The following is a 27,753-nucleotide window of genomic DNA, read 5'->3' on the forward strand; positions in this document are numbered from 1 at the left end:
TATATATATATATATATATATATGTGTGTGTGTGTGTGTGTGTGTGTGTGTGTGTGTGTGTGTGTGTGTGTAGTTACATATAGTGTAATTAGGGTTAACGTTCGAAAATATGTAGTAGAAGCGAGATTTGTTCTACATGAGCCCCTGTCGTCTTTGAATGCATGTTTATGCTAGATGTAATAATTGTGAAATAAAGTACCTGATTCATGCATGTATTTGTTTGTATGTTCTTTGAGGTAATACACAGTACCTTTTTTCAGGACGTCAGAAAAGAAAACCCTTACATATAATGATAATTTAGACATAACTTACATGCCCAATTTGTAACATAACCTTACATATATTGATAATTTAGACATAACTTACATGCCCAATTTGTAACATAACCTATGTAATGAAAGGAAACTGGTATCCCTTCAGATTTGATCATCCTTTATTTTTGTGCGTCTGAAAATCTTTGATATATAGTTTGAGGTGACTGAAAAGTGCCATTAGTTTAATGACTCTAAATAAGAAACTTGTTACTGCCATGTATTAATTTCAATAAGGCTTTGATTGGCGAATTAAGCATTGTCAGATAGAGAGAGACAGACAGACAGATAGACAGACAGACAGACATATATAAAGAGTTTACTTACCGTCACAAGGGTATTTTAGGCTTTGGTCGTACAGTTTGTACCTAAAATAAAATAAATATGTATGTGCACTTGTAGAATATACATTTTGACAGACCAGGAAACGTTTGAATCACAGTAACATATCAACCATATTACTGATGGCAACATGCGAGCGGAAGATATTAAAGGAACTTGGTGAAATGTGAACATGTCTCCAGAAACGGAAGGAATTGTCATATAGTCATGGATAAAATACAAAGAATAAAAGCGAGAAGTAGAACAATTGTTAAGCTCATTCCTTCTCTTTCTCGATATAGTTGTTCAGATGAGAAATTTCAATGGAATAAACCCATTCCACATGACACGGAATTGGCTTGACTTTGATCCAAACAATGTCAACTAAAATTGCGGCACAGACTTGTCAATTTAACCACAATATTTGACAGCTAATATAGAGAAAGATGGTCCTTCACATACGTTCGAAATACGATATGAAAAATTCACACATGTGTATAGCTTGTTTTTTGTTGTTTTAAATTGCGAATGACGTATATAAAATACTTTGTAAACAAATGAGAACGGAAACGATAAGGCGGTCTACATCATGAAACAGTATGCTATGCATACCTACCTACCTACCTACCAACCAACCTACCTACCTACCTACTTACCTACATACATACAGAGACAGACAGACAGACATAAATACATGCCTACGTAAATATGAAGGAAGCACGACAAAATTAAGTGCAACAAGATAGGAGGCAACCAAGCGTTTGTCTTTTTTTATTATTTCTTATATCGGACAGACGCCCACTAAGATCAATGCCAATATGAAACTTACAAACTCAATGTATGTTTTGTAATTATAAAAATAGCTAGGTTTGGTTTGATAGTAGCAAATATGTTTGAAATAAGGAATAAATATTTAATTCTGGCTTTCGTGTTTGTGATTGTTCTTTCCTATTCAGTATGTTCAAGAAGGCATTAGTTGGTGTTCAAGGTACTTGCCCAATTTTCCAAATGGAGCTTATTTTCCGCATACCATTCTATCAGGGGCCCCGAGTGACCGAGTGGTCAAAAGCGCTCTTCGTTACGGATCACTGCCATCTCACCTCTGTCTGCGGCGTTTCGAGTCTCGGATTCAGCCAATGTGGGTATGTGAGAAAGCTTGCCAGTAGCTTCTCGTGGGTCGGTGCTTTTTTCCGGGGTTTTCCCGGGTTCTTCCTCCACAACTAATACTGGCCGCCATGTATAGCCTATCGCGTGCTGAAAAATGGCGTTAAACCCCACAACAATAACGACCAATCTATCACTTTTATCTTGGGAACTGCTTTTGAATACCACATCATTTATTTCGATTTGTAAATTTCAGTACTGAAAAGCAAGTATAGATAATATATATGACAGCAACTGCTTACAGAATTTGTTTGGTCTAACGATCTTTTGGTCCATGTTTATAAATTCTGTTCAAGAGGCAAGTTTTCTCCAATAAATACATGTCTAACAATTAGTCTCTATGTATAATCACACTATCTTGAACCATACAATAATGATGTAAGAGTTGCTGTGATAATTACTTGAATAACCCTAATATTGCGTTTATATTGACTACACGTGCAATACGCTTATATTAATGAATGCATTTTGACTACGTAATTAAACATCTGTCAATACAGTCCTTTCGGTTCCCTTTGAAAGAATGAAGCTATATATATTGTGTTGATAGTCCATAATTATTTACTAGGTCGTCTTTCTAGTGTGTCTGCCACACACGACTGCTTATAACATCGACTGAATGTCGACAGTGTTTGACGATGTGTGCTTAGTCGTGATGGAATATGGATTGGTGTGCGAGGGCAAGACGATGGGAGCCGTTTACCCGGAGTCCTGGGTTCGAATTTCCGTAAGGTACAAGTCAGAAATTCTCTATCCTGTATGATAGCAGTATTTGTATTATATATATAACATCGTGTGTGTGTGTATATATATATATATATATATATATATATATATATATATATATATATATATATATATATATATATATATAATGTAGCATTAACATTATCTTAAGAAAAATCATAGGTATTATATATTATGTTATGGTGATGAGTAGAAGTGGTTCTCTAATCTTTATCGAGTTTTTGAGTATCAATTGTATAATAAAAAGCTAAAAGTGCATATGCATCCTAGGGACGAATATGTTTCCCATTCCTTTCCCTTCAAAGGATACCAGAACAAAATCATTTGAACCGTCAATTTATTGGATAATAATAATAGTAATAATAATAATAATAATATTATTATTATTATTATTAATGATAATAGCTGTACAGTGCTATTTAAAAAAAAATATTTGCACATTATATTAGGAACACTCTGTAAAATACTGTAGCAAAGCAGAAGTTGGATTACTCGTTGGTTTGTTTACTCGTTGGTTTGTTTTGAAAACTGCACTTCCATTACTGTGTTTCGGCATATGATTCTGAGGAAATCAGGTGCAAGTGCATTTCAAAAGTACACGGTAAAACTGTCTAAAGACATTGCGACAGTTTGCTACTAAGACTAATCAGACTTTATAGAACAACTGCGACTCATGAGTTTATGTGGTATTCCGGGTGCTAAATAATCCATCATATAAAATTGTATGCTTTAATGAGAAATCAAGACAAGTGCATATTTGCTGATCTTGTTCAAACACATTCCACGAGTAATATAGGCAAATTCCAAACACGTTCAAGGTACACAATTCTACTGATATACCATAATACACACAATTCTACTGATATACCATAATACACACAATTCTACTGATAAACCATAATACACACAATTCTACTGATATACCATAATACACACAATTCTACTGATAAACCATAATACACACAATTCTACTGATATACCATAATACACACAATTCTACTGATATACCATAATACACACAATTCTACTGATAAACCATAATACACACAATTCTACTGATATACCATAATACACACAATTCTACTGATATACCATAATACACACAATTCTACTGATATACCATAATACACACAATTCTACTGATAAACCATAATACACATAGTTACCTTGTAAAAAGCAGTATGGCGTCGAACTTTGGTGAAAGTTTGTGTCCTGTGTCATTGTCCCAGATTAGTACATCCAGAAGGTATTGATTTCCATCAATGTAGTTTGTTCCGTTCACAACATTCACTTTAGAGTTGTACAATTTAAGGTCGGTTTTTGTCTTGAAACAGAAAAGAAACAGATGGACACAATGTAACAAAATCGGAAAAATCGTTCTCCTTATGTGCGGCAAATATGGAACAAAACGAAAACTAAACGCGATTAATTTCAAACTTTTGTTTCAAAATATGTACGCACCTAGCACAATAGTTGACAAGAACAAAGTTGCATATTTCTTTTCATATTTCTTTAAACAATACGTACTAGATGCTTCAGGGTACCTTATGGATAATGATTAGTGTAAGAATAAATACACCATAATTATCTTATGTTCAGAGAGAGAGAGAGAGAAATTTTTATCTGTGCATACCAATGCCTAGACAGAACATGCTTTTTAAGTACATGCGTTTGTTATATGTTGAACATAAACATATATCCTATATGTATTCGAATCATGGGTTGATGTTATTATGTTTAGACAAGATGTTCGCATACATATATTAAAACCAAATCACGTTGTTTGCATAGAAAGAAAAAATAACTTTGAATATATATATATATATATATATATATATATATATATATATATATATATATATATATATGCATGATAATGCCTATGAGTCGTAAAACCTAAAACTGTCTTCGAGACTGCTATATAATAATAATAATAATAATAATAATAATAATAATATTGAGGACTTTGTATAGCGCCTAATCTTTAGAAGCTCTAAGCCCTTCACAAAATTAGACAACACATATAAGACAAAAAAACATATAATGATATGATTACAAAAACAAACACCGAGAAATTAGGAAACATAAAAAATGTATATAAAAATATATTCTGAGAATATTTAAGGTAGGAAAAATGACTAGGTCTTTAAGTTTGTTCTTGCAGTCGAAATAAGTGAGTTTTTTGAGAACACTCTTGAATGTGATCACTGTTTTTGTGTTCAGCGGGCAATTCATTCCACGTTGCTGGGCCCTGGTATGCAAAAGAACGCTGTCCATATGATAATGTTAAGAAGAGTATCTTCACTGCACTCTCATTTTTATAACTGCATATATATATATATATATATATATATATATATATATATATATATATATATATATATATATATATATATATATATTAGTTGTATGGTATCCAGCCTTGCTTGCGTTCTCTCGGCCTCTGGCTCAATAAATAAATAAAAAATTCTGCAATATGTGTAACTAATCGTGTTTTTCTTGGACAGTCCCCCCCCCCCCACAAAAAAATGAGTATGTTCGGACTGTGTTCGGATATACGTTCTTATATTATACCAATCTTATTGAAGAAATCACTGGTAAATAATGGTAAATAATATCAAATTTAACATTAGTCCACTAAGTGGTAGTGGCAATAGTTTAATCAAGTAAGTCTTACTGGACAATATCCTATGTAAATTCAGTGAAGTAATTATTATTACGCAACACCATGCCTGATTTTATTCAGGTAAGTATTAGAGAGTAACATCCAACGTAATAATTTATACTAGATGCACCACATTTTGTTATATCTGGTAATTTGCTGGCGCTCAAACACAAGAGACTGGAATGCTTTAATACTTCTGTCATTAGTCAGTATGGTCGGTACACATGACATCTTTCAGGCCATATAAAGTTATATGGGCAATGACACCAGTTTGGCAACAAGACAGTGTTTAGCTCCACTCTTATGTCTTCTTCAACTACTTTCATTTCATTATGCTAATATTGCATATGCAAACATTATTAACAAAACGGCATATTCTTTTTTTCAGTTGAGATTAGAAATTCCACAAAATGATATCTCTAGTTATTTATGACTGCAAACCAAAATATATGTATCCACTTTACGTTACCCAAATGTCACCCGATATTTGAGCGAATATCATACATACACCGCACAAGAAAGTTTTGTCTAACTGATTTATGAATATTGGAAAGGCAGCAGCATATTAAAAAATACAATGTCTATATAAGTTTCTGTTATTTCCCTGCTGTTCATGTTTGCACGGTTGTTTGAATATCTCGTCACAGCTAAGAATGAGGCAAGAAGCAGTGATAGTTTTGTTTAAATACGCCATGAATAGTAAATGCACTATTTCTAGCTAACCCTAATACAGAAGACAAATTCTCAGGAGTAGGTATTATAGTAAACAATAAATGGATCATCTCTAAATGGAAAATCCTCGATACACCACCTGACTTAAAAGGAAGGCTTATCCACTTATCGCTCCATAACTTACATGTAATACATATATGTGCACCAACTCGAGTCGAACAGAGTTTTATATTAAAACAAATTAATAAGATATACACAAACATACAGTACAGAATACACCTTGAGTTTAGATAATTTCAATATAGTATCAGAAGCATGCGACAGAACCATGGGTCTATCAAGCTATGACATCAAACAACGGAAATTCAAGAATTCATAACCAATAACAACTTACTAGACACATAGAGAACAAAATCCCCCCCCCCCCAAAAAAGAGAGTACACTGCGATATCTGCACAGCTTTAAGGAAATCACGAATAGATAGGTGCCCATTCACTATCACACAAGACATACCATCTCTATATAATTATGACATGGAGTAAACTATATATTTAATGAACTACAAACAATTATTAAAGATTTTTAAAAAATTTAGATAAATATTTAGCTTCCCGACTCGAACGGCATTACGAAATGAATCAAAAATAGCGGAACCTATTAATAGGTATGTGTCTGCACGGTGCATTAAATTATACATACATGCATAAATCAATCTGATATTGAAGGTGCTTTTATATTAAAGCTATTGAATAAATGGTTCTACAAGATGTGTTCGCTGTATTGTAATGGAATCTACATCTCGGAAACTATATATCGTCTAAGGACATTGTACCTTTAAACCGAGGTTACTGACCAAACTCTTTTCGAGTAAGAGAAAAACTTTACGTTCTTGATGCTTGACAATCTGGGCCTAAGGACTATGAGTTTATTCAGTTAAAATAAAATAAATATATATGGACCATAAAAAAATAAGTTTTTGCAGTTGGAAAGTTTGCCAAGTGAACGCTGCCATTTAAATAGCAGGACAAAGCTGGTTTCCGTTGATGAGATGAATCTGGTATTGGCGCAGGATGACGTGGATTAGACTTAGCACGTGTGAAGAACAATTTGTATGTAGGTATGCATAGTTTGAATAAAGCACGGTATTTTCCATCCCGTAAAAGAGGGAATATTGTATGTTATAACAGTATGTGTGGATTATCTGAACGATTGCTAATTTTGAAACTAATACTTTACAGTCCATTCACCCGCTTAAAGTCAGCCGAATCGTCTTCATATATCCCCACTACTGACGTTTATCAGAATGTTACATTTGTTCAAAGATCATTTATATCAAATCAGTGTTTCAGCGATGAAATATACATTTTACCGCAAGCAATAAAAACGTAGGAAAATCAAGTGCATGACATTACTTACCTTGAAATATATGAACCTAGAAAGGATAATATTGATTGATATACTATCATCTTGTATTCGTCTGTAGCGCAGATTAGCCTATGATAAAATAAAATACATTAGATGTAAATGTGAATAATGAACGATATTATCAATGTAAAACTGGATCACAGAGGGTGTACAAGTATAACATGTATTATTATTTAAATTGGTATCACGAACTATGTCACGTTTCGTAGACAATATGAAATATTTTCAAACTGAACACAATTCCCCTCAAATGTTTCGTCTTCTGCTTGGTATTATTTTCAGATATTTCATATTTAATTTAGCAGGCTCAAATAGGACCCGTTTACAAATAAAAACTCAGGGACTTTAACTCCACTTAATACTAAAACCATACATAAACGCCTATTGCCGATTATTATTTAGAAAATTTAAGTATAGAGACATACATCCAAACTTCACTATTTAGCCAATAACAAAGAGATTTTGTTTGTGAAGGCGGATATGGTATTGAACAATTCTAAAAATCTTTTACTTTTGAAAAAAATATTAAGCATGTAAATATGGGGAAATTTGTATGTATTGAGTATCTAAGAATTCATCGCTTACACCGTTCATAATATGCGAGAAAGATTCTCTTATCTTTGCTTTCACTTGTCCACTTCTTGTAAAGGGATTTGAAGAAACAACCAACGACGAATATCTGCAAGAAACATATATATGCAACATTTATGTGCGCATGCATTTGTCATGACAATATTTAGTAAAGGATGATATTCACAAGAATTTGATACAATATTAGTGCCAGAAAGGAAGAAACATTAGTTCATTTACTTGCATAATAATCGATTGTAATGTCATTAGTCTTCGTCTTATTTGCTACGTTCGTCTTATTTGCGACGTTCGTCTTATTTGCGACGTTCGTAACTTTTACTTAAGATTCGGTATATCGAGAATACTAATTTTCGAAAATATTGGAATTAGTTAACACAAACAGTCTTACAACAACTATCTCTTTAAACTGCACTGCTAATTCTAAAATAAAAATAACGCATAAGTTCGCAAAGATTTCGTCATAAATTTGTTTGAGGTTTTAAAGATTGATTGACTGATGAGCGTTTGTTTTTACCTGCACGCTCACCTAATTTGTGCAATTTTGTGAAATATAATGAAGGCAATCGTGCAATGGTTTCTAGTTAAAAATATTAACAAGCGTTGTTTAGTGACACTATCAGGGATATATAAATATATATATATATATATATATATATATATATATATATATATATATATATATATATATATATATATATATATAGAGAGAGAGAGAGAGAGAGAGAGAGAGAGAGAGAGAGAGAGAGAGAGAGATGAAGATAATAAAGTACAATGTTAGGTTCGGTAAATAGGCGAGCGGGTAGGTATAGGCAAATGTGTGTGTAGGTAGATATATAGATATTAGCATACATTATTTGCACACAAAGTAACTATTGATATATTTATATTGGTAAATGGAATGGGATATATGTTTACATGCAGATATATTACTTACAAATCCCATACTCCTGAATCTATCAGTACGGCGACCTTGACATAGTAGAACGTCGTTGGCGCGCGGGTTTTACCTGTGTGTGTAATTTGCAATGTGAAAATAGATTTATGTTATAACCCTAACATTTGATTATAAATATAAATTCCGTAATGAAAAAAAAAACAAACAAACACTGATATGATTGTTTGCACAGTAATGTGTGTAATAATGTATATATTTCTAATAAATGTATATTGTTATATTAAGGCATATGTTTCTATACAAAGGTATAATCTTATATACTAAGGTTTATTCTAACAAGGTACGTAATGCTTTAAAGGCAACACTAGTTTTTCATTGTTAACTTTCGCTCCATTACCATATTGAGATATGATGTTTTGTTACCATATATATATATATATATATATATATATATATATATTTATATATATATATATATATATATATATATATATATATGGCATATCCATTGTTACATTCATTATAACTGTTCTCACCGTTTGCAGCTCTATTATTTACGACTGTTGCATTTTTGTATATCATCATGTCTGAGGGAGAAACATTGTTTTGCTTTTGTTGCTCTTCAAAACGACGGAAAAGAGCCATAAGTTCTTGTTCAACTGTTTTCTCATTGACGTGTGATGTGTCTGAAAAAAAGAAGTATTCTTTATCAAATATAAAGACCGTTGTGTAAGTATTTAATTTTATTATTGAAGCAACATGTCCCTGCATTATACCTTTAGACATAAAAATTAACCTTAAATATATGTAATGAAATATATTTCTAGAGGGAATAATTTACTATTTTTTATTGATCTTGTTATCATCTTACATAGATATAAACAAAATGATGTTGAAGTGTAATAGATACAGTGACATGTATTATTCATTCATTAATTACATTCTAGAGAGAAAAGATATCTCAAAATAAATTTATAAACTATCATGCAATTATTCATTATATATGTAATTGTCTTACTTTTTGCATATTCTGTGCTCGAGATATGATACAAAAAGTTTGTAGAAACTGAATTACCTCTTTGTATATGCAATTGATCCTGTATAACATATCGTTTGCCAAAACGACCTGGAACTTTCAACACGTTTCTTGAAGATACATCAGTTGTTTCTGGTTGAATATCGTAATTACGTTCACCTATCTGTATGTTTCCATTCTAGAACATGAATACAATTTAAAATGACCTAAATGATAAGTATAATTGGCTTTTCCTGACTGATGTTAGTCTTAATTTGATAGCCTTTAAAATATTTTAGTTCGTTATTCTCTATACATATAAATTCATACTCATTCGATACAAAAGCTGCTAGACGTAAATTAATGTATATGACACTTGATATGTTGTTGTTGTTGTTGATGTAGGGTTTAACGCATTTTTCAGCACAGGATAGGCTATTCATGGCGGTCAGTGTTAATGATAGAGGAACAACCCAGGAAAACCCCGGAAAGAACCACCGACCCACGAGAAGCTACTGGACACTAGAAATAACTTATGGATTACTTATTATCCTCTTTTATATACACTAGTTTGTTATATATCGCAGTTAAAAGTTTATAATACGTTTTACTCTATGTACTGTCAATATATTAATCTCTATACCTAATGGAGTTTGGAGGTACATATCAAGATATTGAACGATGCTAATAATAATGTGGGAAAGCCTGCCAGTAGCTTCTCGTGGGTCGGTGGTTCTTCCCTGGGTTTTCCAGGGTTCTTCCTCCACCAGTTATACTGGCCGCCATGTATAGCCTATCATGTGCTGAAAAATGGCGTTAAACCCTAGAACAACAACAACAACAACCAGACCCATTTCCTTGTTTAATGTTTGATACAATTTCTCATCAACATAAATCGCAAAACGTTGCTTTTTATTGATAAGGAGTTAAAATTTCAAAAGTTTAACAAGGATTTTCAAGGCTGGAGATCATCAGTCCTAAAATGTATTACATATTGTGTCACTATAAGTTTGCAATATTCTCCATGGTTCAAAATCAAATGAGGATGCAGACAATGTCACCCCCTATCACCATTCACTTTTTCCTTTATGTGCAAGTAGTGCGTGCGTGTGATTAGATTTTGTATGACTTGGCCGGGGATCCAACCCACGACCTCCCACTTCCTACGCGACGTTCTAACCGCTAAGCCATATAAGCGGTGTTAAGTACAGATTTATTTGAGCAATTAAAACGGACAAAAATTAAAACATCAAAGGAATTTAAATTAAAATAAATTGAAACAACAAAAACGTTATCTAGTTTCACATTATACAGATTGCACAATTATCAACCCTGGATCGTTCAGAGGAGTCCGTTAAGTCAGTTATAGATTGTATCTACCAATATTCAGGCCCTAGTTTAAATATTTGAAATAAACTAAATATGTGTGCAACTAGAAGAACTCTAAGGTACTGTCAGTAATATCATTTAGATTGGAATACATCTTAATTTACGTAAATGGGCTTTACATTCTCCATAGAGGTAAATGATATGGTCAAGCGCAGTTAAGAACTCATATTAGAGAAGATAAAAAAAATCACATTTATAGCAATCAATGATATCACTTACTCCACCTTGGAAGAACTATAGTTGTGAAAACCTGGCAATACTCAAGATTAACCGCCTATATCTATGCTTACTTTATCCAGAAAGTTCAATACTCGGATTTGCTTTTCCAAACATTTTAATAGGATAGTTCTAAAGAGGAAGTCAGTGGAATATTTTATGTAAGGAGTATTTTGAAGGTGGCATAATATATGATGGATATTAAAATGTTTGTACATGTATGGAAATTCAGTTGTCACCTCTAAACCTGAATGGAAATACATTTTAACAACTTCCATGCCAGATATGTACCTGGTTTTTTTCTCTCACCTGGAATACATTTCTTGACAAAGGTGAGAGGTGCTTAGAACGTATTCTGGATAGATGCATGTCCACCATCAATTTGAATTACTTAAAACATTTAATGCAGAAAAAATCATATGATATTCTTAAAACCATAATCTGGACGAATCGTGCTATTACAGTTGAAAGTTTTAGTTGTATGTGCTTGCACTGGTAAAAAAGGAATTGTTTATGTAAACTATATACTCAATGAAAATGGCTTGTGGATTAAAATGGATGTAGTTTGTAATAATTTTGGAAAGCATTTCAACATTCTAAGACTTTTAAGGCGGGATGCCCATATCTTTCCATTATATTTTAAGAAATCGTATATAAATATTAATTTTAATATGTATGGACCTCTTTATCAATCTGTAATATAGAAAATTACGGTCTGAAACAAGCATCCATCAACAGTTAAATATTCATTCTTCTAGGCGAACATCAGTTTTAAAATGGAATTAATAATAAAATTCTAAAGATGCGAATGTATGAACCGAATACTTTGTATTGCTTTTAAAGTAACCCAGTGTCCCAGATGGGTTCTAACTAAAGGAATGCATGCAATTGTATCAGCAAACATGACCCATTATAAAATGAATGAATGAAGTATTATTGTATGTCATAATTGTTATGCATGTATCAATGTCTCCATGGAAATTGTGTATGACCAATGACAGCCATACAAATGTCTCTTTAAATCATTCCTACTAAGCCACATCTATAGTTTAAAACAACCACAGGCATGTCCATCTATGAAATAATTAACTATGTGTACATTGATAGAGCTACGACTTCATTTATCTACTGCTGCTGTTGGGTATGTAAGAAAGAAAAATAGATGCGGCTATTTGTACAAATCTATTATCATTTCAAAAGAGTTCGTACTGTAAAGTTTTAATTGATGTATATATTTGTATGAGATTGGTCATATAAACAAAACAATCATTCAAATTGGTAACATAACACAAATATTGTCAGTTCAGCAAACTATTGTTACTGTATAAAACTATTTGAATATAAAAGTAGCATGTATATGTATGTATGCATGTATGTATGTATGTATGTATGTATGTATGTATGTATGTATGTGTGTATGTATGTATGTATATGTGTATGTATGTATGTATGTATGTATGTATGTATGTATGTATATGTATAAATGTATGTATGCATGTATGTATGTATGTATGTATGTATGTATGTATGTATGTATGCATGTGTGTATGTATGTATGTATGTATGTATGTATGTATGTTTGTATGGATCGTACATGTATGAACTAGTTAAAGTAAATACGTTTACACCCCAAGTCGCTCTCTCACCCTTCTTAGAAGACTATTGACACAGTTATATATAAAGTTTTCTCTCCGCTATAAGTTGCAACTATTAAAGTGTGTATTGAGCTTAGAAATAGAATATAATATTAACCATACTTTTTTACCACTATTCCCTGTAAAATAGTATGATAAAGGATTGTGAGTTAGTCATGGAGATGCTTCCCGATAGATTAGAGAATAAAGATAATAAAAAAAATACCCATCAGTATTGTGCTAAAATACATGAGAGTCTCTTTGGACTACCAGCTACGGGTAAAACAGCACTCGGTGAATGATAAGGACAAATATAACGAGGCCTATTATGAAGGACATAACTAGCAATATTCCCTGTACTAATTGTATCCTATTACCAAAATGTGATTGTGTTAAAGGATATATATATATATATATATATATATATATATATATATATATATATATATATATATATATAGAGAGAGAGAGAGAGAGAGAGAGAGGGAAATAGATAGTTGATACACATTTGCTGTTGAGAAAGCAGCTAATTGCATTAAAAAAACTACCTATGAAAAAACTAACTGCTATTTCCACACACTGATGATAACAACTATCTCTTTTGGGGGAACATACAACATCAGAAGGGTGTGTTTCCTATTATATTGACAAATAGTAGATACGCCGAACGTTTATCCGTCATTTCAAGAAGGATTTAGAGGCAATTATACATGATAACGTTTGTGTAGGTTCTAATGAATCATTACTATGAATCTCAAAAGTAATGTTTGTTGCTTGGGGACTGATATTTTGAGGAAAAAAAAATGAATTCATACCCAGCCTGACCACAAGTTGTTCAGCTTTATTACGGATGATGTTTACACTGATATCGATTCGCTTAAACCAAAATTAAGATTTAAGGAGGTGGAATATTAACATTATGTCACTTATCCCTAATTGACAATTTTGCATATATATATATATATGTATATATATATATATATATATATATATATATATATATATATATATATATATATATATATATATATATATATATATATATATATATATATATTACAATGACTTGAGATTCTACTTCTGAGCTTTTAGACTCCATACATTTCGTTAAACCTATTAACATTTTAATATTTAGCGGCATCCTGATATATTGTTTTGAACAATTATCAGCTCCTTGTTTTGTGTTTTGTTGGTGATCTTGATGGCTGCAGTACTTTGTAACAAGAATCATGTTTTAGATCGCTTTCATATTATGATTGATTCAACACAATGTAAAGAATATATTGGCATAAAAGGCATTTCAAATATTAAATTAAGGCAGGTTATTTACACAAAGCAATATGCATAAACAATTGTGATGACTAACAACGTGTCATTTAGTGATTTTTGATGACGATAAGAATATAATATGGTTTACTTTATTAGAAGATGTTCATTGGAAATTTTAATTTGAACAATCAATGATATAAATTTGATGGGCAGAAAAATTATGATAATTTTAGTAGGAGTGTTACGACGACAACAAGATTTGCAAAATTCAACAAATAATTTATCTTCCTAAGTACAAATTAAAACATGAGAAAAAGAACTTACGGCCTTGCGAATTTAATCAAAAAATAATTCAAGAATTAATGACACAGGCCCTAATAATAAAAAGCCCTGAATTAAACTCAGCTGAAGTCCCGAAGAGATATAAAGTTAAAGGCTATGACGTGTTTGATATGGTCTACGAAGTACTGATGTGTCAGCAGTCTCTTGTTGAATAGTATTCCAGGTTTTAATTCAGTATAAATTCAAATGAATGACGTTATCCAATAATTTTATCAGATTACGTTTGTATTTCTAGAAAAAGGAACCACTTAAATTAAATAATTTGAAGGCAAAAAATCATCTAAAACTGGTGACAACATTATACAAAATTATAATAAAGTAATACTGGTAAAATTCACAAGATATTATCGTTATCTCCTTGACACCATGTCCCAAATTAGCATTTTATAAAATCAAATATTACCTGATGTAAAATAACCTTCTAAAATAACCTAATGAGCCTTGTTTACCTACAGCAAAATAGTCTATACCATTTACACTGGAATTTACAAAATCCTGACCCAAATCAACGTTTTTACCTTAATAATAATAAGGTTAATAAGTTCATACACATAGAGAATAATGAAGCTATTATTAGTTGCTTACATAAATGGAATATAAAACTAAACAAAAGACAAACGGGTCAAGCAGAAATGAATTCAGTTTTGGACAAGATCAAGTCGAGCAAACAATGTTACAAAACAATAACAAGTAATGAAATAAAAAAATTAAACTAACAAACAAACAATGAAATTACACACACACACACACAGATATATATATATATATATATATATATATATATATATATATATATATATATATATATATATATATATATATATATATATATATATATATATATATATAAAGATATTCCAGACGTGATATTGCGTATATTCGCATAATTTTAAATCGATGACCTTATAAATATCTGCAGCATATAATATTGTTAGGTTTCTGATGGCCTAATATACTGAGGTTATTTAACATTTGATATTTATTTTGTACAATATTGTACCTTGTCTTTTTAGCAATGGATCATATCAGTCGTATTATCGGTTTCAGGGGTGTAATGGAAAATAAGTTCATCGAGACCCTAACTGCATCGAGTAAACTTTATTGAGCAAACAAATTTTTCCTTGTCTTAAAATTAAAGCAGTTTCCATTTATTTGCTTCATCTCAGCCTGTGCTCGGTTTTCTTGCTTCGGGTGTAATCTCTATAGGTACGAAGTCAAACTTAAATTAAATCGTCCAGTTAGTTGCGTATGTAAAATCATTACATACTTCTAATAGCAAAGGAGTAATTAAATGCATTGCTGAAAATTATTTACATATTATAGCAAATACCATTATAAATATAGAACTAAAGCAAGCGTTGCGGAAACGAAACCGTTTTCCTTTTGATAAAAAAAACACAACAACTAGTGTCTAAATCATCTATTTCCCAACACCTGCGTATGTTCTTTCAATCTTTGAAATAAATTTCTAAGTTCAGAAAAGCGTTGTTTTTGCTGATATTACAAATGATAGCAACGACATAACGTGCATCCAATAGCATAGTTCATTAAGTAGATATGAAAATTTTAAACGTATGTATGTATGTATGTATTTATGTATGTATGCATGTATGTATGCATGCATATATGTATGTGTGTACATACGTACGCACGGATGGATGGATGGATGGATATCTAGCTTTGACATCGATAAATATCTTTGGAAAAATTAGATTATTTTGTTATTTTAAATAGGGCGAATGGTACGGGCCTAAATCAGATTGCAAATAAACATTACGTATTTGACGTCAATAAAAAAAGGTTGTTACATTACATGAATAAGAATTGAATTATATTTGTTTCTTTAACGAATTAACACATAAGCCCAAAATACCTGATCTTTTTTACCACCATTTTGCTTACAGTTAACATACAATAGTGTTCCTTATTTCAAATTATGTTTCTTTATATTGTAAAGTAACAAATATGAGTTTTGAAATAGCGGACAATTAGTAAAAATATAAAGTATCCTATTGATAAATATTTGGAAAATGATAATCATATTGATAAATATTTGGAAAATGGAGACTTTAAGAGAGCGGTTACGAGAAGAACAATTAGATAAGTTGCAGGTTGAGTATTAAGTAGCTAAATCATTTTCACGACTAATGCCCCACAATAAAAGGAAACTTCAGCAATAAGTAGATTAAACGCACTATCAGCTTATCAAACATTTACACCAAAAACATAGCCAGCTAATACCACCATTGCCGCAATCTGCAGAATGCAGGAATTATTGTCATCATCTTATATACATGATCATCAGTAGGCAAAGGTGCTGAATGCTCTTTGTTAGATTGGGATTCTGCCTGGAATTTACACAAGACGATGTACCATTGTATAACAGTTTACACAAGACTATGTACCATTGTATAACAGTTTACACAAGACGATGTACCACTGTATAACAGTTTACACAAGACGATGTACCATTGTATAACAGTTTACACAAGACGATGTACCATTGTATAACAGTTTACACAAGTACCTCACTTGGTTAACGTTAGCAAGGAAGCTTTTAAGGACCTGAGCAGTTAAGTAACCAAGCTAGAGGATGATATGGAATACATAAGGTTTCAACATCTTTCCGTAATAAGAGAGAAACGGGCGAAGCAGTGTTAGTCATTATAAATTCATTAGGTAGATATAAAAGAATAAAGGCAGGATTTGTGTTTAACATAAATATAACAACTTCCGAAATATACGTTAGAGGGCTAAAGTGATACAACTTTCAGTAAGTCAAATGCCTAGTCAGTAACACATAGTTAAAATATGTTTTAACACAAGTAAATCCCTTTCCATTTCAGAATGTGACAATGTGACCCCCTTTTAAAAGCCGAGTAAAGGAGGATGCCATTAAATGCAGATACGATCAAGTCCTACACTACAGACTTTAAGACGTTGAAATATATTTGCAATATGCCAACCTTATGTACTCATACATGAATATAAAGATTTTTACGATGCTCAGACCAAAATCTAATAACTGACAAACAACCCCCCTCAGTCACTAGTGACGATTAATTGGATAATGTGACTAAAGTAAATGTGACCGATGTAATTTACGTTGGTTTAAAAAGTACACAGGAGACTTATTAGATCACACTATACTTCTATCAGAAAGTTCCAATGGTAATATACCCTCGCGATGAAATAAACAATTACGGACATATATCGAATTGTCAGACAAAACTAAAACTAGATTATCCCCAGCCACAGTCACTAACAACCCGCTTCAAAATTGCCTCTCTTTCAGATGCGACAAAAGCCACGACAGCCTTGAATCACATCTGATTACTAAGCTAAGCCGACTAATGTCCTTATTAGTTGTTTTCTTCTTCTTTTAGATAATGTTGCGATATAATGTCTTTACTCGTATGTCAAATACTTGCATGTATTGAAACAACCTTGAGGCAATCAAGAGATCGAACCATCTACCCCGTTACTCCCATTCGTCATAACTAGTAATCATATAATTCACTTCAAACACAAATATGCAGAACAAAATAAATACTAAAAGCGCATTTCTTTTGCAAAATTAAAGTTGTAGTGAAAAAGATTGATGCAAATAAATTCTGAATGATTTAGTAATAAGTCTAATCCGTAGATTTGCTTACAGGTGAACATTATTTCGCTATAAATAATAATCTAAATAAGATCCAGAAACGCTACCACAAAAAAGAAAATCCGGTTAAACAGTGCTGAACTAGAAAGTATAATGCAGGTTAACCACGAATCTGTCCATACATACTGCTCCAACATCCTGTCAATGTACAGTACTGAGGATCTTATAAATCAACTATTGTTATAATTCTACAATTTCTTCCAAAAATGCGAACATCTGCCATCTCTGAAAGACATACGAAACATAATATCACACACGATTATTGCTTAGCCATTGCAGCTCATCCAGAGCATTTTTCTTTGTTTTTTTTCTAATCATCGATTATTCCAGGCTTTTTGTAATGGACATGTGCAGTAAGCGGTTGCTTGCCGTCGGAGATGGTTTTGTTTATGATTTATACAGTGTAAACCCGTGTCTTTGTTATCATATTGTCTTTACGAGCCCAAAACAATTCATATATATTCTGCTTTATCTCTTTTTACAGTTTTGTATTCGACCAGTTTTGATTTACACGAGTTATGTAAGATACTAAAATACTAATCCATCTTCTCAGCCATGAGTACATCTTCAGTTTAGATAATTCCGCAGTCAAATGCAATAACCATCCAACCGGTGTTTTGATGTGTGATGGCTTAAAAAGCCAGACTTCTTTATACAATTTTTAATGTTACATGGTTACAAAAAGGCGATACGCATACTCTATACAATACTGGCAAAGCCTGCCTATGTCCACAAAGATGTGAGTATCAGTGTAAAATCGTCAGAAATTAAATGAGCATGTTGGATGCGACATCAGGATCATCCTTGTACATCTCTATCATTATCAGTCATACTCATTAATTTCATCGAATCAGATATAAAGGGCGGAATACACTGCACTGATCCTCCTGAGTGTGATCATCAACTATCACATTGTTTTCAGGTCGTCAAGCTGCAATATGTACTACCGGAATATCCCGTCGTACTAAAAACCATGTGGTAGCTCAATTATTAGTGCAGCGTACTCGTAGTTTAAGTGTACTGTGCCTGTCCACTCCATTCAAGGTTGGTTGCCTCCATATGTTTTTGATAGAGAATCCCATCGAAAACGCTATTGTGTGTGATATATGCCATAATAAGCTAAGAGCTCATAAAGCCTACCATGTAACAAAACAACAATGCAAGCCACCCTATCTTTGCAATATCGACAATATACGACAAACACCACTACAAAGGTACTCAATCCCTTTGAGTTCCATCGTTTCATCCGTTGCATACTTTCAAAACATGTAACCAAAAGGTATGTCATCCTGTTAGACTAGCGGATCCCACAGTACAACTAGAATTTATATTAGCCATGGGTCCTACCAACATGTTGCGTGAAAAGAGAACCCATGATTTGCAACAGGAACAAATGACTAAACTTTGTGAAAGGCGAATTCGTTGACGTACTGCGTTGTTAATAAATGTTTCGTCCAATGATATAATTTGCTGTCGCTGGAAGATGTTAGTTGATCTAAATATATGTTAACACTGAACATAACTTCTTATGCGGATCATGGTCTGTCGTCAATGACAATATAACCAAGAACTTCGCGAGATTCAAGAAGTCATTTCTGAATCCTCATTCGAGATGGAAACACCTGATACACAAATCAAGGAATAACATATCTTTTGCATGATATTAAACTTTCCTTGAGTTCTTGCTGTATTAGGAAAACAAGATTAATGTGACTACATAGAGCTCAATCTACCAACATTTCTACAAAACGATAGTTCGTAGACGGCTTATTTAGGTTTCCTAAATAAGCAAAGGCCTTCCGCTGTGGAAAATATTGCAATGCAGAATACAATCTCTGTAACCCTAGAGTAGCCCCATGACTTGTCTTGGAGTACGACTCGGGCATATATGAATTATCAACCATTTTGTACTTTACGGTTGCAAGTGTAGCCCGAATAACCACCGGTATGCCGATCAAGAAGAAATTGTATATATGTCAAGCTTCCTAAGTCTAATGTCCAATTATAAACATATTTTGAGCACCAAATTTCTTTGGATAAGCTAAGTATTAGTAAGAATCACTCGGTATGACTACTGATGCCAAATGGCCTACTACTGGGTGTTATGTATATCATCACCAACATTTAGTGATCAACTGAAGAATCACTACTGTCTACAGAGTTTGCCATTGTAAAGATAAATGTCTAAAACACGCACTCCGATTATTGCATAACTTTTATAACACTTACTGGTACTAGTTACATCAAATTGTGTTCCAAAAAGGAACCTTTCACCATAGTGCAATTATTATTCATCGAACAGGTTTTGATATTTTTAAAATGGAAATTGCGGTGTGGAACTTGATGTCCAAAACCTGACGATGTCATTTCGAAATCTGAACCATGTGGAATGAAGTAGTAACCATAAATAAGCGCGCTTGATATTTAAAAAGCTTTTGGTTAACATAAAAAGTAATTTTGCATCCAACATATTTGCAGATATTCGACATGAATCTGAGTTCCAACTTAAAAAAAAAAAAAACTAGAGCAAATTTGTCAAGTAAAATGTATGTCTGTCCGCTGTCTTAGATAATTTACGGGAAATCTGCTGCCAGTTTATACTTGTTAGTTTTTACCTGCCACTAAGTATTTCTAAAAAACCCGAAGGCTCGTTCTCCTTGCTGTGGATATTGATGGCCATTAGTTTAGCTGCACACATGCTATGGTGGTTGTCTTCCTGGGCAATGGATGATGATGATGGCGAATTCTTCTTCTGGACATAGATATTATTGCCGTCAGCAATGATAAGACCGCATCAAGAGAACTGATGAGCTTTCTTATCAGTCATTTGCCTTCACTCAGAGTATAGAATTCATAAGCATTCATATGTGAATAAAGGAGCCATGCAATGAAGAAATTATTACAAACACTGTACATGCTCAAGTATGAAGCATTTGGTTCAAAATTGTATTTCTGGTCCCGATTCTCTGGAAAAATGAGAAACCGAGAATCTATGAATAATAGTTCTCCATTTGGCAAATCTAACAAACTTAAGTGTATGCCTGTCTGTCTAATATATGGTCATAGCTTCCTAACAAATATGTACTGTTTGGGCTATCATCTGCAACTGCTCTAAATACTAGGCAACCATATAGTGTAATGTATAGCCAACATAATCTTATTTGTATATTTTAGTATGGTAACATACTTACAATGACTCTATCACACTGTCCATTTGATCTTTTGACGCATCTGACGGTCAAGAAAGCATAATTCTCCACATCCTGATAGTAAGCTACATCCTATTAAAATAAACACGCACACATTTATATTTGAATTTAAGAAAGCATGATAGTAGGTATTTAAACCTCTGTCCGATGTACTAATGTACCAAAATTCTATATGTAAAACAATGGTATAATCCAAAATGACATATAATTTTTTTAATATAGTCCTAAAATAGCTATTTAGTACGAAAATCAGTGAGAAATGAGCAATTTAAATAAATCAATCTGTTCCAATATCATCTGTAACATAGCTAAATGTGAATCTTCTAAAGTTTGATGTTGAAATAAGAATGGGTAATTATGTTTACTGTAACTATATATTAATACCTAAGTCACAATAGGAGGACCAGGATGAGGGTTAACAGTTCATTTCTAGAACAATCCAAGTTGACAACAAAATCAGAAAGTTCCAAGGAAAAATACTAATGTCCTAAAATCAGATACCAATAAACATGCTTACATGCATTAACAATAATCTTAATACATAAGACAAAATCATAAAAAAATTATTAGATTGATATTATCTTATTAGGAAGATCACAATATGTTTTGTCAAGTATGCCCTAAACTCAATCACTGTCCAAAGTAGATCACACTACAGAGATTTATACAAAGGATTATCATTGAAAATAACCAGAACACATTACAAAAAATATACACAACAATATATATATCTATATATATCTATCTATCTATCTATCGCTATATATATATATATATATATATATATATATATATATATATATATATATATATATATATATATATATATATATATATATATATATATATATATATATATATATATATATATATATATATATATATATATATATATATATATATATATATATATATATATATATATATATATATATATATATATATATAGTTATGGATATTTAATTTATATAGTTTGATCGTTTCGAATTCAAGATCTGGATAATTGTGTTTGATCTTTGTCCAAAATCAAGTTCATATTCTACCTGACCTGAATCAATGATTTTGTTTTTGCAAGCAGATTTTAATCTGAGACGTGAACGTTGGAAATTTCCATTGAAATGCCGAACCTAACTGTTGTTCACCACATTTTTTATTCTCCTTTTAGTAATATATCTACTCATCACAACTAGGATTTGATCTTGTAAATATTTGGATCCTTCCAAAATGAGGTTTTCCATTAGGTAATGATTTTTTGTAGAAAGTGATAATCGTGACCTGAGGTCAAGTAGACGACTATACAATCTTGCTTTACCTAGAAAGTATTCATTCATGCTTTAAGACAAGGCCAGAATCAGCTATACTGCTGTTGTGTCTAATATTTAATTTGTCTGGATTTTATTTAGTCAAATCATATCATTCAAATTATTCTTCTCTGGAATTACAAAGTGCTCTCAAATAAGATTCTTGGATTTTGGATTTATAATCATATTTAAATTAGAATGTTGCTTATATTGTATCATTGTTATTCAATACAAAATTATTGGCACTATCGGACCTGTGCTAAAACTTAAAAGATTACATTTTACTTTCGAGATCTAGGGCGATAAATTATTTGTTGAATCTTCACAAAACGTATTGGTTCTCACTCTTTTATATTAATTATATTTATACCAGAGAGACATAATATATATACATATATATATATATATATATATATATATATATATATATATATATATATATATATATATATATATATATATATATATACAGTATTAGTATGTTTGAAGCATTTTGAGCGGTAAAAGCCCCATCTTGGATTGTTTAATGAAATGTACACATTTGAATATCTTATTTCAAATTCAACGTTTTCTTAATTTTCTCGCTATCATTACTCTATGTGTCTTTACTGAACAATCTACAAAACCTATGATGTGTGCAGTTAAATTGATGTTATTTATAGTATACATTGATATTACGCTAACCTTTAGTTTCCTAAGTTTATAAATGCATCAAAAAATCATAGCTACGTGTGTTTAGGAAATTGTTAAGGTGTGTCGGAAATCCGATCCTGTTTTTATTTGTGAAACCAAATTTCTTAATAAGGCTAGCCTTAACTTTTTCAATACATTAAAACCCATACATATACCAACTATTGACTGCTATCAGTTTCTTATTTCTTTAAGATGGTAGGGAATGATGCAAGAATACGTTTTTGTTGAAATCTTTTGAAAGCTTACCGACTTTTCCAAATCTCGTGTTTTCACCAGAATAGATCTTCCGTCTTTCGATGTTCCTGCCATATAGATATCAGCATTTGGATCAATGTCATGGTTCCTCTTTAAATTTAAGGTAAGATCTCCAGACATGCGCCTAAGGTGAAATGTCAACTCATCAGGGAGGTCAAAATCACCTGGAGTCCGTTTCTCTGTCTGGAATTCAGTAGTCAAGTCTCTCAGCCAGACAGTTTCCATACTTGCATGTACTGGTAAGAAGAGGTTCGAAAATGATGAAAAAGTAATATCAAAAAACCACATAACGAGTAAACGAACGAAATACACAGAGTACTCGGCAATCAGTTACTTCATATTACTTGATATAATAATATTAATAATAATAATAATAATAATAATTAAAAATCCTACTTAATAGAATTTGAAATGTTCGCGTTTTTCTCAGTCAAGAAGACCTATTGGTCATCGTCCTAAAAGTCAATAAATAATATATATATATATATATATATATATATATATATATATATATATATATATATATATATATATATATATATATATACGAGAAAAACGTTGTTTACTTGACCCTCAATCAAGGCCAGGAACTAAGTCAAAACTAGAACCATTGTTTCTATTATTATGTATTTATGGAAAGATTCAGGTCAAACTGATTTTCCTGGAAAATATCAAATTAATAGTAAACAAAATTACATTACGTCGACATGTAAACAAAATAAAAAGATTCCAAAACCCACAAACAATCAAATCAAATCAATCACAAATTACCGCAAATATAAAGTAAATCAAATATACGTAACAATAAGCAAATAACGCATTTCCTCAATGGAAAAAAAAAATCATTTCCAGCGGACACATATATGTTCGACCCCTCTGATACAGCTAACTATCTTAGTAAGAAGTACTGAATTTAAAAAATGACATACGCTTTTGAAGAGGATTCTTGTGAAATGCAACTAATATGCGCCCTATGTTTAATTATGATCCTCTTGTATGACTGCAGCATTTGCTCAGAATTTATTTTCTTGCGTTACTCTGTCCTTGACCTTTTGACCGTGAAATCAATGACCTATGTCCTTTCCGTAAACCATCCTTACATTGAAGGTCGGCGGTGTTGAAGTTATTTTATTAGGCCGAAACTATTTGTTGCTTTCAACCAGTTACGTTGGTCTCTAATCAACAGTTTTCCATAGTGTGTGGTTGAATATATCATATAGAGCTAATTGTAATGACAAGAGTTCACTGTTTAATCTTGCAATCACAGGCAGCTTGACCTTTGATCTCATGACTATAAAACTAAGTGCAAACCACAACGTGTTATTTTGATTATTTGTGATGGAGAAGTCCAGTTATTCTGCAGAATATATTTTCTCATTTCGTTCAGAATGACCTTGACATTTGAGTCCGAATGAATTGCATTCTTCCTTAACCCACGTGAAAGGTGGCCACAACACCGCAAAGTCTGGCGGCTCTGTATAATGGAGAACTACAGTTTTTGCGCGGAAACATTTAATTTAAGCCACGATGACCGTGATAGTGATATATTGACCCTAATATGAATATGAATGACACTATCCGCCTATTTGTGTAAAGGCAGATGATGAATAAGTTGAGGTATTGTGCATAAAGTTTTTACCTACTGGCAATCACGGTGACATAGAGTTGGTTTTATGTTAGCCCGAAATCGATGTGATTCACCTTTACCCAAATGCAATCCATCCACACATAATTTACTAAATTTGAATGTAGGCAACTCAGCTTTTGGGATGAGACTGACCATTTAAAATGTGCAAACAAGGAAAATCCGACAAGGCCATAACACATTACATAATACGATCTGCCGTTATGTCGTGGAATCAATACGAAAGAAAATTCATGGACGAAAGAACCAACGGTATCATTTGTAAGGAAAATGTGAAGACAATTATATTGAACGCAGTAATGAATGTATCAACACACGGGCCTGATCATGTTCCTAATATCAATAAGTATAAGTCTTATGAATTTAAAAGGAACATATTTACGAAACAAGTGTATACATCACCATATCTAATCAAATGGGGGGGGGGGGTATTTAAAACAGTAATCCCGGACGTGCGAGGTCGCGGGTTCGAAATCTGGATGAGACGTACCAATCTCTGATAAAAATGCTACTAGCAGCTGCCTCGCTTGGCGACCAGCATTAAGAGTGTCCTTATTGTTATAGGGTTTAACACCATTTTTCATCAGAAGATAGGCTATATACGTCGGCCAGTGTAAATAATGTAAGAACACATCCAGGAAAACCCGGAAAGAACCACCGACCCACAAGAAGCTTCTGGCAAACATTCTCACGTACATACATTGTCCGAGCCCGAAGAGGTTAGCAGTAGGACTGGTCGGCCTGGTGTCAGGATAATTTGACTGGGTGGGACATCGTGATACATGTCTTCGGCTAGACATCACTATGAACTGTCACACTGCAGACAGCGTAGCGATATGATTCAACAATTGTTAAAGCTACGTTAACAATGCAAATGTCACACACATAAACACAAAAAAGCAATAAATAAATAAATTTACTGCGGGTCTGTGTGCGATTCATTCGCTTTATCTAATTCATTTTTGTTAAGAACTTACTTTTATCTTAAACGTAGATAGGTATAAAAACGTTTTATTCAGGATGGGAATCAGTCCTTAATGGTAGGGTTAGCTACGCAATTTTACAAACTACGGCCGATTGTTTGTCTTTGCGTTCGATCCTGCTTAAACTGTTCAGTGATATTTACACGTTTTCATGTAATGTTAACGGATATTATCAAATTTTCTAATGGTTAAAGGACAACATTTTATTGAAGAGACGCAATTTCCTTACTGACAGCATAAAACTGTTGGGATCTTCAGCTTTCGTCAATGTTTTAGTATTTTGTTCTTTTCGTAGCATGGACATAACAGACCTACACTGACTAGTTATCATAAATTTTAGAATGAACGACTTGTGTGTATGCCTGTGCATGTGAGTGTGTGTGCGTGCGCGTGTGTGTGTGTTACCTAAACACATACCTGACTGAATCCATGCCAAGGCAGTAACAAGAAACAGAAATACACCATCTTTCACTGTCATGACTGGTTGGCGTCGACAGAAGTACTGACGGATTAATAAGCCTACATCTGCTTACTATATACTATGTGTTGGTAACTTCCAGTCAGGATTAAATTGCTCCAGCCACATGTCGACATTGATACTGAAAATATTTGATAAAACTTACGTATCGCAGACAATAATAGCTGCGGGGGAAATACGTAAGAATTCTCGAATTCTTGTTTGTTATCTTTAGCAAAGATTGTTAAAAGGATCATTTAAAACAACATTGATTCGAACATGATTACAGGTGCATCATTCTTTACATGTATTTAATAGTTAGAAACTCTATGATAACCAAACTTGAAAGAATGACTATATCGGGAATCAGGAGCGAATTTGTAAATTGTTAAAGTACTTATCGTATGCATAGTCTTTGCATTTACAATTCGGACAAAGTCATATGTCGTCCTCACTCATTTATAAAGGTGCACATGTATGTATGTGTATGTATGTATGTACATTTGAAGGTATAAATGAAAATATGCATGCTTTGGTTGATCTGCTTACCTGTCTCTCTGGCAGTGTCTAGGACTTAATAATAATAATAATAATTATATATATATATATATATATATATATATATATATATATATATATATATATATATATATATATATATATATATATGTGTGTGTGTGTGTGTGTGTGTGTGTGTGTGTGTGTTGGAAATTTACTTATCATTTTATCATTACGACCGCTCTATCCTGGAAAATGACTAGTATATCACACTATGCTCACGTAGGTAAAATACCAATTCTACTAATATTGCTACTACTACTATTACCACTAATAATATTACTACTAATATTACCACTACTACTACTACTAATACTACTGGGGGCCCCGAG

The 27,753-nt window shown here is 32.3% G+C and overlaps 1 protein-coding gene across 1 annotated transcript; it reads right to left on the reverse strand.

Annotated features, from left to right (window-relative positions):
* Positions 1 to 630: 630 nt before the first annotated feature.
* LOC149790559 (uncharacterized) lies at positions 631 to 26,893 on the reverse strand. The gene is made up of 10 exons (XM_089973244.1): positions 26,824 to 26,893; positions 23,770 to 24,014; positions 21,512 to 21,601; positions 9,867 to 10,005; positions 9,328 to 9,477; positions 8,831 to 8,903; positions 7,891 to 7,984; positions 7,297 to 7,374; positions 3,710 to 3,867; positions 631 to 679 (listed from the first exon to the last, which is right to left on the reverse strand). Exons 1-10 carry the CDS (start codon positions 26,882 to 26,884, stop codon positions 631 to 633), a joined length of 1,137 nt encoding a protein of 378 aa, XP_089829370.1. The 5' UTR covers positions 26,885 to 26,893.
* Between the last annotated feature and the right edge of the window lie 860 nt (positions 26,894 to 27,753).

The sequence above is a fragment of the Sinohyriopsis cumingii genome, chromosome 10, assembly GCF_028554795.1.
Source record: "Sinohyriopsis cumingii isolate HCF-2022 chromosome 10, ASM2855479v2, whole genome shotgun sequence".
NCBI lineage: Eukaryota > Metazoa > Mollusca > Bivalvia > Unionida > Unionidae > Sinohyriopsis > Sinohyriopsis cumingii.

Bases quoted from the DNA above. Each gene is read 5' to 3' on its own strand.
- LOC149790559 (XM_089973244.1), bottom strand. From the start codon at position 26,884: ATGACAGTGAAAGATGGTGTATTTCTGTTTCTTGTTACTGCCTTGGCA. The intron at 24,015-26,823 runs GTATGTGTTTAG...TCTTCTTACCAG, and splicing joins CTTGGCATGGATTCAGTCAG to TACATGCAAGTATGGAAACT. The intron at 10,006-21,511 runs GTAAGTATGTTA...TTCATGTTCTAG, and splicing joins GACAGTGTGATAGAGTCATT to AATGGAAACATACAGATAGG.